The 12,333-nt window shown below is 43.7% G+C and overlaps 1 protein-coding gene across 1 annotated transcript in view; it reads right to left on the bottom strand.

Moving 5' to 3' along the window:
- gfra4b (GDNF family receptor alpha 4b) overlaps positions 1-11,780 on the bottom strand; it is a 96,574-nt gene extending 84,794 nt beyond the window's left edge. The window contains exon 1 of the mRNA XM_056250286.1: positions 11,608-11,780. Within this exon, the coding sequence (XP_056106261.1) occupies positions 11,608-11,650 (43 nt within the window). The 5' untranslated portion in view covers positions 11,651-11,780. The remainder of the gene's footprint in view (positions 1-11,607) is intronic.
- Between the last annotated feature and the right edge of the window lie 553 nt (positions 11,781-12,333).

Here is a 12,333-nt window from a genome sequence, read left to right as displayed (position 1 = left end):
CTTTACGTTATAAGAAATCTACCCCGCCCCCCATGGGCGTGCGTCACCAGCAAATGAGAAAAGAGTGTGTTTTAGTCCCCGCCGAGGCCGGACTAATCTCCATTTCTCAAACATTTCTCAGCTCCTAGTTTGAGCGGCTGAAAATGTCATTATTGCAGCAATGAGCCTGTTGTATAACACGCACACCTGTATACAAACGCCGACACACACAAAACTGTGATGACGCTCTCTTATCTGCTTGCGCTAGTGTAGTTCTCCCTGTGGCCCAGTGGCGGAACCCGAAGCTTTCACGCGGGAGACCCGTGTTCGATCCCGGCTCTCGCAGCAGATAAAAGTTTAGTCTCGCCGCGGCCAGACTTCCACCGAAACTTTTCGCTCGTTCAGTTCCAGAAAATGTGACTGTTCCAGTGTATTTTGCAGTAAACAAGCTGGTACCACGGCCCGCTTGCCTGCACATAAAGGCCGTTTCCACGGCGACCCAGAAAAATCATGTAATCATTGTATTTCTGGTTTTCCGGCCACAGCCGATGGTGTTATAAGTGTAATAAAATGCTCACAGCCCAGTGTTCATTTCTACACACAAACACAGCCCGCCACGGTACAGGGCTCGCACAAATGAAATCGACGCATGTCAATTGTGCATTAAATGTAGTGAATGTGCCCACAACCCAGTGCCCACAAACACTACCACGGTTTCTGTAAAACGAAACCAACACAAGTCTTCCTAGCCTCCTAGGAAATTGACGGTGTTTCAGTCTCGCCGTGGCCAGACTTCCACTGAAATTTTCGCTCGTTCAGTTCCAGAAAATGTGACTGTTCCAGTGTATTTTGCAGTAAGCAAGCCAGTACCATGCCCGCTTGCCTGCACACAAATGCTGTTCCCACGGCGACCCAGATAAATCACATAAATGGTGTATTTTCTGGTATTCCGGCCACAGCCGATGGTGTTATGAGTGTATTGAAAATGCCTACAACCCAGGGCTCATTTCTACACACAAACACAGCCCGCAAAAATGCAGGGCTCGCACAAACAAAATCGCCTCATGTTGATTGTGCACTAAATGTAGTGAATGTGCCTACGTCTCAGTGCCCACAAACACTACACACCACATGTCCCACGGGTTCTGTGAAAACGAAACCAACACGCATTCAGTCAGCTCAGGCCGACGGTGTTTTTCAGTGCAGTAAATGTGCCCGCTGTCCTGCGCCCACATTCACTCACAGACATGTTAAGCCCCACGGGGCTCGCCCCGCTCTCTCTCCCTCAGCAAACTGCTATAAGGGTTTTGAGCGCGGCCAGGCTGCCCGCCGCGATCGGCGCGCCCCCCGCCTCACACACTGTAAACACAGTGTCTGCGTTACAGCACGCCGGAGCTCTCTTGCCGTCACTATGTCTCGGCCAGAGCCCAGATCTCATTCTACCCCTAGCTATTCACGCGAAAGTGTGGGCACAGCTTCCTGGGGTATCAGAATGGGTGCTGAACACTATATAAAGAGGCTATTCGCTACAGTTCGCTCGACGTCCCCGCCGTTATACGGCGCGCGTCGAGACGACGGTGGAAAACGAAGTATCTCATCTACTTCGAGCCGAGATAGCGAAACTACTGAGCAAAGGCGCTATAGAACCTTTATCTCAAGCTCAGAGCAAAGGGGGCCTACACAGCAGATATTTTCTGGTACCGAAAAAAGATGGAGGTCTCGGACCCATTTTAGATCTGCGACAGCTGAACAGAGCGCTTGTGAAGCGCCAGTTCAGAATGCTTACGACCAGGAAAATCCTCGCGCAAGTGCGCCACGGGGACTGGTTTATGTCAATAGATCTGAAAGACGCCTATTTCCAAATACAAATAGCGTCCCATCACAGGCGATTCTTGAGATTCGCCTTCGAGGGCCAGGCATATCAATACACAGTCCTGCCGTTTGGCCTGTCCCTAGCACCTCGTACATTTACGAAGTGCATGGACGCGGCGCTCGCACCCCTGAGACTTCAGGGCATGCGAGTCCTGAACTACTTGGACGATTGGCTGATTCTAGCTCGATCACGATCGGAGCTCATAGAACACAGGGCCCCATTACTCGAGCACCTCGAGGAGCTGGGCCTCACAGTCATTTGGGCGAAGAGCTCACTGTCTCCCAGTCAAGAAAATTTCCTTTCAGGGTACCGTGTTGGACTCGCTGTCCATGACAGCACGCCTGTCACCAGAGCGCGGGCTAAATATTCAGCGCGGCGCGAAATCCTTCCGCCACGGCGCGATAGTTCCGCTCAAAAGGTTTCAGAAAATGCTGGGGCTGATGGCCTCAGCAGCCTCTGTACTCCAGTTGGGCTTGCTCCGCATGCGCCCACTGCAGATGTGGCTGAAAGCGCGGGTTCCACCCAGGGCATGGACAGCGGGTCTGTTTCGCCTCAGGGTCGACCTTCAGTGTGTTTCAGCTCTGGAACCTTGGAAAATAACCGACTGGTATCAGTCAGGGGTGAGTCTGGGGACCGCTTCGAGTGTGAAGGTGGTGTCTACGGACGCCTCCACCTCGGGGTGGGGAGCGCTGCTCGAGGGCAGACTGCTAGCTGGCCTGTGGTCAGAACGGGAAAAGCTCCTTCACATAAACTGCCTGGAGATGATAGCAGTCGACAAAGCGCTACGGCGTTTTTGTCCCCAGGTAACAGGCCACCACGTCTTGGTCCGGTCGGACAACATGTCAGTGGTGGCATACATAAATCGCCAGTGCAGCGTCAGGTCACGAAACCTTCACAGGCTGACGGAACGCCTCCTGGTCTGGGCTCAGCACAACCTGCTCTCACTGAGAGCAGCGCACGTGCCTGGTCACCTGAATGTGGGACCAGACAGACTGTCCAGGAACAATGTTCCAGCAGGGGAATGGTCGCTGCACCCGCAGACGGTCCAGCTGCTGTGGAAAACGTTCGGCAGAGCACAGGTGGACCTATTCGCGTCCCACGAAAACGCTCATTGCCCGGAGTTTTTCTCGAAAAGCAAGGACGCGCTGGCTCATGTTTGGCCCCGCTGCCCCCTATATGCTTTTCCTCCTGTCTCGCTCCTGCCTCAGGTGTTGGAACGAATCAGGGAGAACGGACGCCCAGTGCTGCTCGTAGCTCCGCTCTGGACAAACCAGACGTGGTTCCCTGCCCTGATGCAGCTGACCAGCACTGCCCCATGGCCTGTACCATTGAGGAGAGACCTCCTCTCTCAGGCGGAGGGCTCGATTTGGCACCCTCGCCCGGAGTTGTGGTCCCTGCACGCATGGGCCATCAACGGGTACCCGCTAGCCTCCCAGAAGGAGTGTTAAACACGATCGTGCAGGCTAGAGCTCCGTCTACCAGGCGGCTCTACTCCTCGAAATGGTCTGTTTTCTCTGCATGGTGTCAAGCCCAGAGCTTTTCACCTGTGGAATGCGGGGTTTCGGAAGTGCTTTCCTTCCTTCAAGAGCTACTGGATAAGGGCAGGACCCCATCCGCGCTCAAAGTATATGTGGCGGCCATAGCAACGTTTGCAAAACCGGTGTCTGGCCAGTCGCTGGGGAAAAACGACTTAGTCGTGCGTTTCCTTAGGGGAGCTCGGAGGCTGAACCCTCCCAGGCCCCCTTCAGTCCCGACGTGGGACCTTTCCACGGTCCTGGAGGCCATGAAAGGCGCCCCGTTCGAGCCAATCCAGCTGGTGGACATGAAACACCTGTCGTTCAAAACAGTGTTTCTCATGGCTCTCGCTTCAGTGAAGCGCATAGGGGACTTACAGGCGCTTTCAGTAAGCGCGTCGTGTATGGAGTTTGGGCCTAATGACTCGAAGGTCATTCTCAAACCAAAGCACGGGTATGTCCCGAAATCCCTCAATACACCGTTCAGGGCCCAGGTAATTTCCCTGTCCGCCCTTCCGGTTCTCAGTGAGGAGGAGGATGCGAGTCTCCTTTGCCCCGTCAGGGCATTGAGAGCTTATGTGTCACGCTCGTCTGTTTTCAGACAGACGGAGCAGCTTTTTGTTTTGTTTGGCGGGCGTTCCAAGGGACTCGCCGCCTCAAAACAGAGCCTATCCAGATGGATAGTGGATGCCATTGCGCTCGCTTACTCTGCGAAGGGCCTACAGTGCCCCTTGGGTGTCAGAGCGCACTCCACGAGAGGCGTGGCCTCTTCGTGGGCGTGGTCGAGCGGGGTTTCCCTGCAAGATATCTGTACGGCCGCGGGCTGGGCCTCGCCGTCTACATTTATAAAATACTATAACCTGGAGGTACCCGCCTTACAAGCTAAGCTTTTGGCGGTCTAAAATTCAGTGCTATCTGCCCCGCTGTGCGGCCCAGATGCTGAGTTTACTGCAGCCCCATGAGTGTTGACACACGTATGGCCACCCAGATCAGGCTGAAAGCTTTCACCCTGGCTGCGCGTTTTATTGTCATATGATAGCCCCGCTGGGTGCTTTTTTATAGGGAATGACGCTTCCAGCCTCTCTTCCTCCACTCTATGTGAGTTTATGGTGATTATGCACTACATGAGCCCTGGGCTTCGGCCCCCGGGACTTTGGTGTTGGATCCCTGTACGCACGGCGTGTTGCATTGTGTTCCCCTAGCGTAAGCTATTACGCAGTACGAGAGATACTCTCGTAAGAGAACGTACTCGGTTACTAACGTAACCTCGGTTCTCTCTAGAGAGGGAACGAGTACTGCGTATCTTGCCGTGCTTGGAATACGCTCTGGTTCGCTTCAGCGATAAAAACCAGCTTGTACCACCCTAACGAGCATATTTATAGGGTGAGACCACGCCCCTTCTGGCGGGACGTGACGATATGGGCGCCCCCATTGGTCATTCCGTCACGCAGAGTCTCTCTCGATAGGCTGCTGCATTTGCTGCAGAGCAACCAATAGGCGCGCGAGCTGTTTCGCCTATATCTGCTTGCTGCTGCAAAGCGTTTTACATTAATAAAAAATTAAGGATAATTTTTGGCTTCAATATCTCGTGGAAAAGAGTTTTTCCCCTAGCGTAAGCTATTACGCAGTACTCGTTCCCTCTCTAGAGAGAACCGAGGTTACGTTAGTAACCGAGTACGTTTTCGGGCGTTTTCCGACATTTCAGTGTGGATGAGAAACTTTTGGAAAACGCCAGAAAACGCTAAATTCCCCTTAGCCTGCTCCCCAAATATCCCCAAACTTACAAAAGCTCACCGAGATGATACGGAAAAATAAATAATAAAGTTATCGCGCAATTCTTCTGACAGGATCATTTTATTTAGCAAAATATCTCACCATTCACTGATGCGTCCAGATCACACTCAGTCACCATATGTTTGGTCTAAACCACTCTCATGTATTGCCGCAGGACAGCAAATGTGAGTACATTTTCTGTCATCTTTGCAGGACTGTGATATGAAGAGTGTGCAAAGTAAAATAGTTTAGCAAAGGTGTGAAAGTGAATAGCACATAACAGGCACATACCGGTATAAACATGAATATCTATTGGTACAATATGCGTCACACGACTAAACTTACGGCATCGTTTTTTGACATTGCGAAAACGGTGTTTTCAAATTTATCCACTTTGGAGATCATTTTCAAAAAGCTTTGTTTTCATTGTTAAAAATGCCGTCTCCAAAAAGGAGAGCTTTTTCAAACGAAAACGTATTAGTGTGGACAAGGACGAAGTCTTTCCCATGCAAAGGCTAAGGTGTTTGGGGTATTGGTTGGGTGCTTGGCTATTTGACAAAGTCATGAGCCTAACCTCATGATCCTCTGGTCTCTATATTTGACTCTGGTCCCTCTTCTTCACTGTAAATCTAGGATTTTTTTACAGCCCAAGCTCATTGGAAAAATCATACCTGAGGCGACATTTCTGCAAAAGTATATTACTTCGCTTCTTGCACATTTCACGACACTTTCGAAGTGAAATGTTCAGTTTTGCTAAAAGTTCAGTTTTGTAACAGATGAAAATGAATCTGGTAAGGTTTTAATACATTGGTAGTTGTACCACGGCAGTCCGGAAATTAAATGTCCGGTGAGTGGCGCTAAAAGGTTAAAGGGATACTCCACTTTTTTTAGAAATAGGCTCATTTTACAACTGACAGGATCATTTTATTTAGCAAAATATCTCACCATTCACTGATGCGTCCAGATCACACTCAGTCACCATATGTTTGGTCTAAACCAGGTATGATTTTAGAAGAGGGACCAGAGTCGGCATCGTTTAGAAGAGGGACCAGAGTCAAATGTTGAGTTTTACCGTTTTTGAATCCATTCAGCAATCCATTGAATCCAATTCAATCCATTGAATCCAAGTTTTAAATAGGAAAAATATCGAAAATCTTTGGTCATTTTTTTTTTAGAAATGCTAATGGCCTTGTCCACTCCAATGATGTATGCTAAGCTATGCTAAAAGTGGTACCGCCAGAACCGGAGATCGGCTGAATGGATTCAAAAACGGTAAAACTGAACAGTTTAACTCTGGGGGAGTTGTAAAATGAGCCTATTTCCAAAAAAAGTGGAGTATCCCTTTAATGTTCTATTGTGTTTGAAAGTAATATAGCACCTACACTAAACCCAAACTTAAACCTAACCGATAGTGTTGTTAACAAAAGCAATTGTGAGATAAAAACACATTTTCTGAAGCATCCATGTCATTTTAGCTGCTTCTACAAGTCTTTGAGCTCTTTCATCGGGACTCGTGTTTCACGGGACTCGTACGCGGCGCTTAGCATCCCAAGTGCAATGCTGTACTAGGTGAGCTACCGAGCAAATTTACTACATCAGAAAAGTCATACATATGGAGCTGGTTATGGGATGCAAATGTCAAAAAGTATTTCTTTACATCATGGACAATGGTAAAAGTGTTTTGGTGTCATAATATAGTATTGCACAAGGAACCATGCAAAAATAAGTCTTTAAAAATCAATAATCTGCCCCGTAATTATAATTTGCGTGAAAAGGAATAAAAGTGTTGGGTGTTTTACTGCTTCTAGTGTTCATTTCAGCTGGTAACTGCATTGGATTGTATGTATGTTTTTGGAATTGTGCAGAAATGTAGGTAGAAGCACGTTTTTCAAATGAGCGTATGTTGATTTTTCCACCAGTTTTATCATCCATCAGGCATAATTCTCATTACCCTCAGAAAAGTAATAGCATTCGTCTCCTCAACAAGCTCCACAATTCATTCATATCTGCAGCACAAATGGGGCAGGGTGTTACGTGCACGTTAAGGGTTTGTTCAAAGCCAACTTTAAATAATTACTAATTTTCAGAGAAATTGCATGTGAGGACTATCTATTCACCAGAGAAAATCAACCATTAATATTCAGAGCCATTTCTTGAAAGTTCAACTTGGAACAGCTTCTTCACCACCAATGACAATGAACTCATGAATGTTTTTCCTGTGAAATATTGTTAAATAAAATAAAATAGAGAGTTCTATGCAGTTTGCAGCATTAGTCTGTCACATTTAATGGCCTACACATTTGTCATATAGATCAAATCAATGCATACCATGCTCTACCGTCATTGCTTATGCAACTTTGTTATCACACAGCTGTATCACACTTTAACACTGCAACCAACCAGGAATTCAAGTCAGATTTCTGAAGTCCAGTTGTTCTGCATTCTAATCAGCAAGGAAATGTTCAGGTATATAGTTTAATAGTTTAGTTTGACAACATCAGTGGTGTCACATAACTAATCTCAGACCAAACGTGGTTAGTTAAGGGATGGGATGTGCTTTTAAAAGCCACTAATCAATATGGTTTAAACTTAAATAATAATAATAATAACCTTGTCAATAGCACATTGATTGGATGATATATAAGTTTAATATTATATAAGTTTAACATCTGTGGTTCCATGAAGAACCTTAAAAATCCATAGAACCTTTCCATTGCACAAAAGGTCTTTATAGGATGTATTTCAATTATTAAAAGGTTCTTTACACTAAGAGAAATGTATCTTTTAAGAACTGTTAACTGTTTCTTTAGGGACCCTAAAATGGTTCCTCTAGGCATTGTTTAAGCCTAAAAGTAAAAAAAAAAAAAGCCACTTTATTAAGAATCATATTTCTGTGTGAGTGCAGATTATGCATGTGGTGTCAGACAGCGAGAGAGGCACTGTCGAGCATAACAGTGAGAAACAGTCGGCTGGTGGAGAAAGGCTGAACTTTAAGCTGTCGGGCTACAATTCTACAGTTAGATTATGACTTTAAACTGTATATTTCAGTAAGCCTGAGCTATAGCTCTGAAAACCTGAACCATAAATGATCAATTGCAGGTCTAGGTCCATGTCAATGCTGATAATGGCATTATTCTGTTAACAACAAGGTCAGAATTAGCATATGTCAGTCATGGCCTGAGCTAATGGACATTGATAGAGTTCCTAATTTACAAGCTCTCTGAGCATGAATTGATCTTCACCTTGGCTAATCGCTGACAAACTGCCTGCCTTTCACTTCCCTTGAGTGACAGTGGAATTACCTACGGAACTGGAGCTAAGTCCTCTATTCACACGTTCACATAATGTATATGTAGGATTTGAAAAAGGTAGGCAGGTCTTGATTGATGTTTAAAATAGGAAATCAGATTTGGGACTTGACTCAATGGAATGGAACTATGGAAAATAAAAAAGAACTTTGGACTGAGGATGGATGCTGGATTAATAGAGCGTAAGTTGGCTTCGGGAAGTAAAACATTTTTTACGATAAATCCAAGAAAATTTAATTGAATATCGTATTGCATTTTGGCATGTCACATCACAATAAAGTAAAATGGTTTGTGATCACGTTTCATTATATAAATCATTTTTTTGTAATAGTGCAAAAAAATCCCATATCTATCTATCTATCTATCTATCTATCTATCTATCTATCTATCTATCTATCTATCTATCTATCTATCTATCTATCTATCTATCTATCTATCTATCTATCTATCTATGTGTATGTATATATATATATATGTATGTATATATATATATATATATATATATGTATATATATATATTATATATGTATGTATATATATATATATATATATATATACATATTAAAAGCTTTCCTGTAGCTCAAACAGTAGCGTTGGCGCTTGCAACGCCAAGGTCATGGGTTTGATTCCCAGGGAAAGCAAGAACTGATAAGAATGTAAATCTGAACCTTGAAATGCAATGTAAGTCGCTTTGGATAAAACCGTCTGCCAAATGTATATATATATGGGAGTTTTTCGGAATATTATTAAAAATAATGAATAGTGAATAATTAATGACTATTGGTTTTGTAAGTTGTATCAGCAGCCATATCACCCTGTAGCCCAAGACTGGTTGCCCACTGAAGCTAAGCAGGGTTGAGCCTGGTTAGCACCTGGATGGGAGACTCCTGGGAAAACCAGGTCGCTGCTGGAAGAGGTGTTAGTGAGTCCAGCAGGGGGCGCTCACCCTGTGGTCTGTGTGGGTTCTAACGCCCCAGTGTAGTGACGGGGACACTATACTGTCAAAGAGCACAGTTAAACCGAGGCTCCTGACTCTCTGTGGTCACAAAAAAATCCCACAAAAGTCTTTCTAAAGAGCAGGGGTGTAACCCTGGCATCCTGGCCAAATTTGCCCAGTGGCCTCTGTCCATCATGGCCTCCAAATCATCCCCATATACTGATTGGCTTCATCACCCTGTCTCCTCTCCACCAGTAAGCTGGTGTGTGGTGGGTGTTCTGGCGCAATATGGCTGCCGTCGCATCATCCAGGTGGTGCTGCACATTGGTGGTGGTTGAGGAGATTCCCCCCTTCTATGTAAAGCGCTTTGAGTGCTGAGAAAAGCACTATATAAATGTAATGAATTATTAAAATATGTCACATTTACAGTACTGTCTTTTTTCCTGAAATTTAAATACTTTTAGGTTTCAAATCAAATGTTATAATGTGATTCAGAGCTGGTCGGGTTGGCTCGGTTTAGAATTCTTTACTGAACAATGACTTGAAATGCAGTGAAAATGAATAGGAATACTTCCAGGACCAATTGGCTGCATATAAAAGTATCACTCTTCAAAGAAAAATATATATTTAGAAACGTATGGGTTTACATCAGGCACTTCATAGCATGGGATCATTTTATGAATTTATTTATAATTAATTCATTTTGTTTTAATTCATTTAGTTTAATTACATTTTACAAATTAAACAATTTGCAAACATACTTTATGTTTAAAAATGGAAATAAGCATGATAGTCATGAATGCTTCTTTAAAGTTGAGTCGAGAAGGTTCTATATAGCCTATATATAAAAAAATCTGCTTCTATTCAGAAGTAGATTTTTGCTTTTAATTGGGATGATTTCAACACACTATTTCTTAATATTTATTAGGAACTTAAGTGATCAGTCACTTAACTGCTTGATGCAAGGAATTTAACAACAGCTTGGCATGTTTTACTGTAGATAGACTTTGGAATGACAGAGGGATATTGAATAATTGATAATAGACAAACCAGAATAAGGTATAAAATAGATGCTAAAAAATAAAATAGCTAATAGAAAAAAAGATTTAAAACCAATTATTAAATGCATGCTCTGCTATGAACTCTTAAATCAGTGTTCAAATCTATAATATAATCAGCCAATGATCAGCAATCCAGTCCAGGCAGAAAAATACCCTATTTTTGTCAGTTTTCACACTCCCATATTAATGGACAATAAAATTGTTTCAAAGCTATATGGTCGTGTTTCATGTGGTTTCATCTGTGAATTCATTTTTCAAAGCTTTCATCTGTGAATCAATTTTTCAAAACATGCAAATGCACTTGTTATAATGCAACACATCCTCTCATTCATATCACACACACGCACAGATACACACATACACAAAAGACAGTCTACCTGAAAATCTAATTATATTAACAGCAACACAGAGACAGTCTTTGCACAAATCCAATCTGCTAAAACACACGGGCTATTCAATCAACTGAGGCTACAAATTTGAGGTTCCTGACAACACATGCATCCTTTATAAAGAAACAGAGTTTACATATCAATGTTCTATTGGATGTAAGAAAGTGACTTTACTCTCTTAAGTGTGACATGTTCATATGCATTCATTATCATTTTATGATAACATAATAATATCTTTGTTCTCATCCATTTAACTTCACACAACAACTTATTTCCTTAAATTCAAAGTGGTCTAAAAAGTGCATTGAACTTATTAGTAGCCTACAGGTTGTGACTTTGCCACCACTTTGATTTTACTATGGCAGCAATTAAAACGTATAGCTTTAGTGGGTTGAAATTAAAACAGCCCATTTATAAATCATATTATTATGAGTAATGTTTGACTGTTAGGACAAATGCCAAGAAGCAGTAACCTTTCACACCTGAGCAAACACTTCATTAGCTGACTAATAAGGCATAATGTATTCATAAATCCAAATGAGAAGAAAGCATGCAGGTTATCGTGCTCATATTTATTCAGTTCAATTAATTCTCATTAATCAAACGAAAGTCTACTGCTATAAAGCCGGTGCTAAACGATAGTGCACACCAATGAACAGCCAATAACAATTAAATTAAAAAATAAACTCTCCGCATTGTATCAGCTTTTCTGTGGCGGAACTTTGATGTTGGTAAGTACAGAATATAAAACGCGCGTGCAGCACATCACCTACCGGCAAAGCTGAGATGAAGCAGGTAGATTCCCATAAGACCCATTTCTGCGCGTATCTGAAGAGAACTGGCTCGAAATGTCGCGAATCTGTCTCTTTTATATTCTGAGGTTGCCGACAGAGGAAAGCCGTCCTGTTTTCATATCAATTCAACGCGTTAAAGACTCCAAAACAGTCAAACATAAGAGTAACGTCTGTAGCCTGCAAGCCGCGCGCGCAACACCGCCAAGTGCCAAACTGTCAATCAGGACGTCAGATAAAGCTTGAAATTATATTAAAGCGCTAATGGAAGTTCTCCATCTGCTCCATAATCTCGTATTGACATTTGTTTCCTCCGAGGGTTAGAACACGAGTGAATGAAGAGTCAGATTTCATTGACTGAAGATCAAACTCTGAGCAGAGAGAGAGAGAGAGAGAGAGAGAGAGAGAGAGAGAGAGAGAGAGAGAGAGAGAGAGAGAGAGAGAGAGAGAGAGAGAGACTCTGAGTTTTTAGCTGAGTTGTGTCTCAAAACCTTCAGAGCCACCTATAAATGGCACCAACCGACTGTATATGTTAGATGAGTGCCCAAAAATAAGGTTGTCTAGATGTTCTGAGCCGAAGCCATTATAACAGAGAGGCTATCAAACAATCCTGCTCTTTGATTTCAGCTTTGAACTGAGAATTTCAGTGCTGAAATATATGCAAAAAAATGGCACAATGGTAGTTATTTTTTCCTCCCTGCCTTCTAG

This window comes from Rhinichthys klamathensis, unplaced genomic scaffold, assembly GCF_029890125.1.
Source record: "Rhinichthys klamathensis goyatoka isolate OS25496 unplaced genomic scaffold, OSU_Roscu_1.1 h1tg000068l_1, whole genome shotgun sequence".
Classification (NCBI taxonomy): domain Eukaryota; kingdom Metazoa; phylum Chordata; class Actinopteri; order Cypriniformes; family Leuciscidae; genus Rhinichthys; species Rhinichthys klamathensis.
The sequence above is the reverse complement of the archived record's forward strand: the minus strand, read 5'-3'. Positions and strand labels throughout refer to the sequence as shown.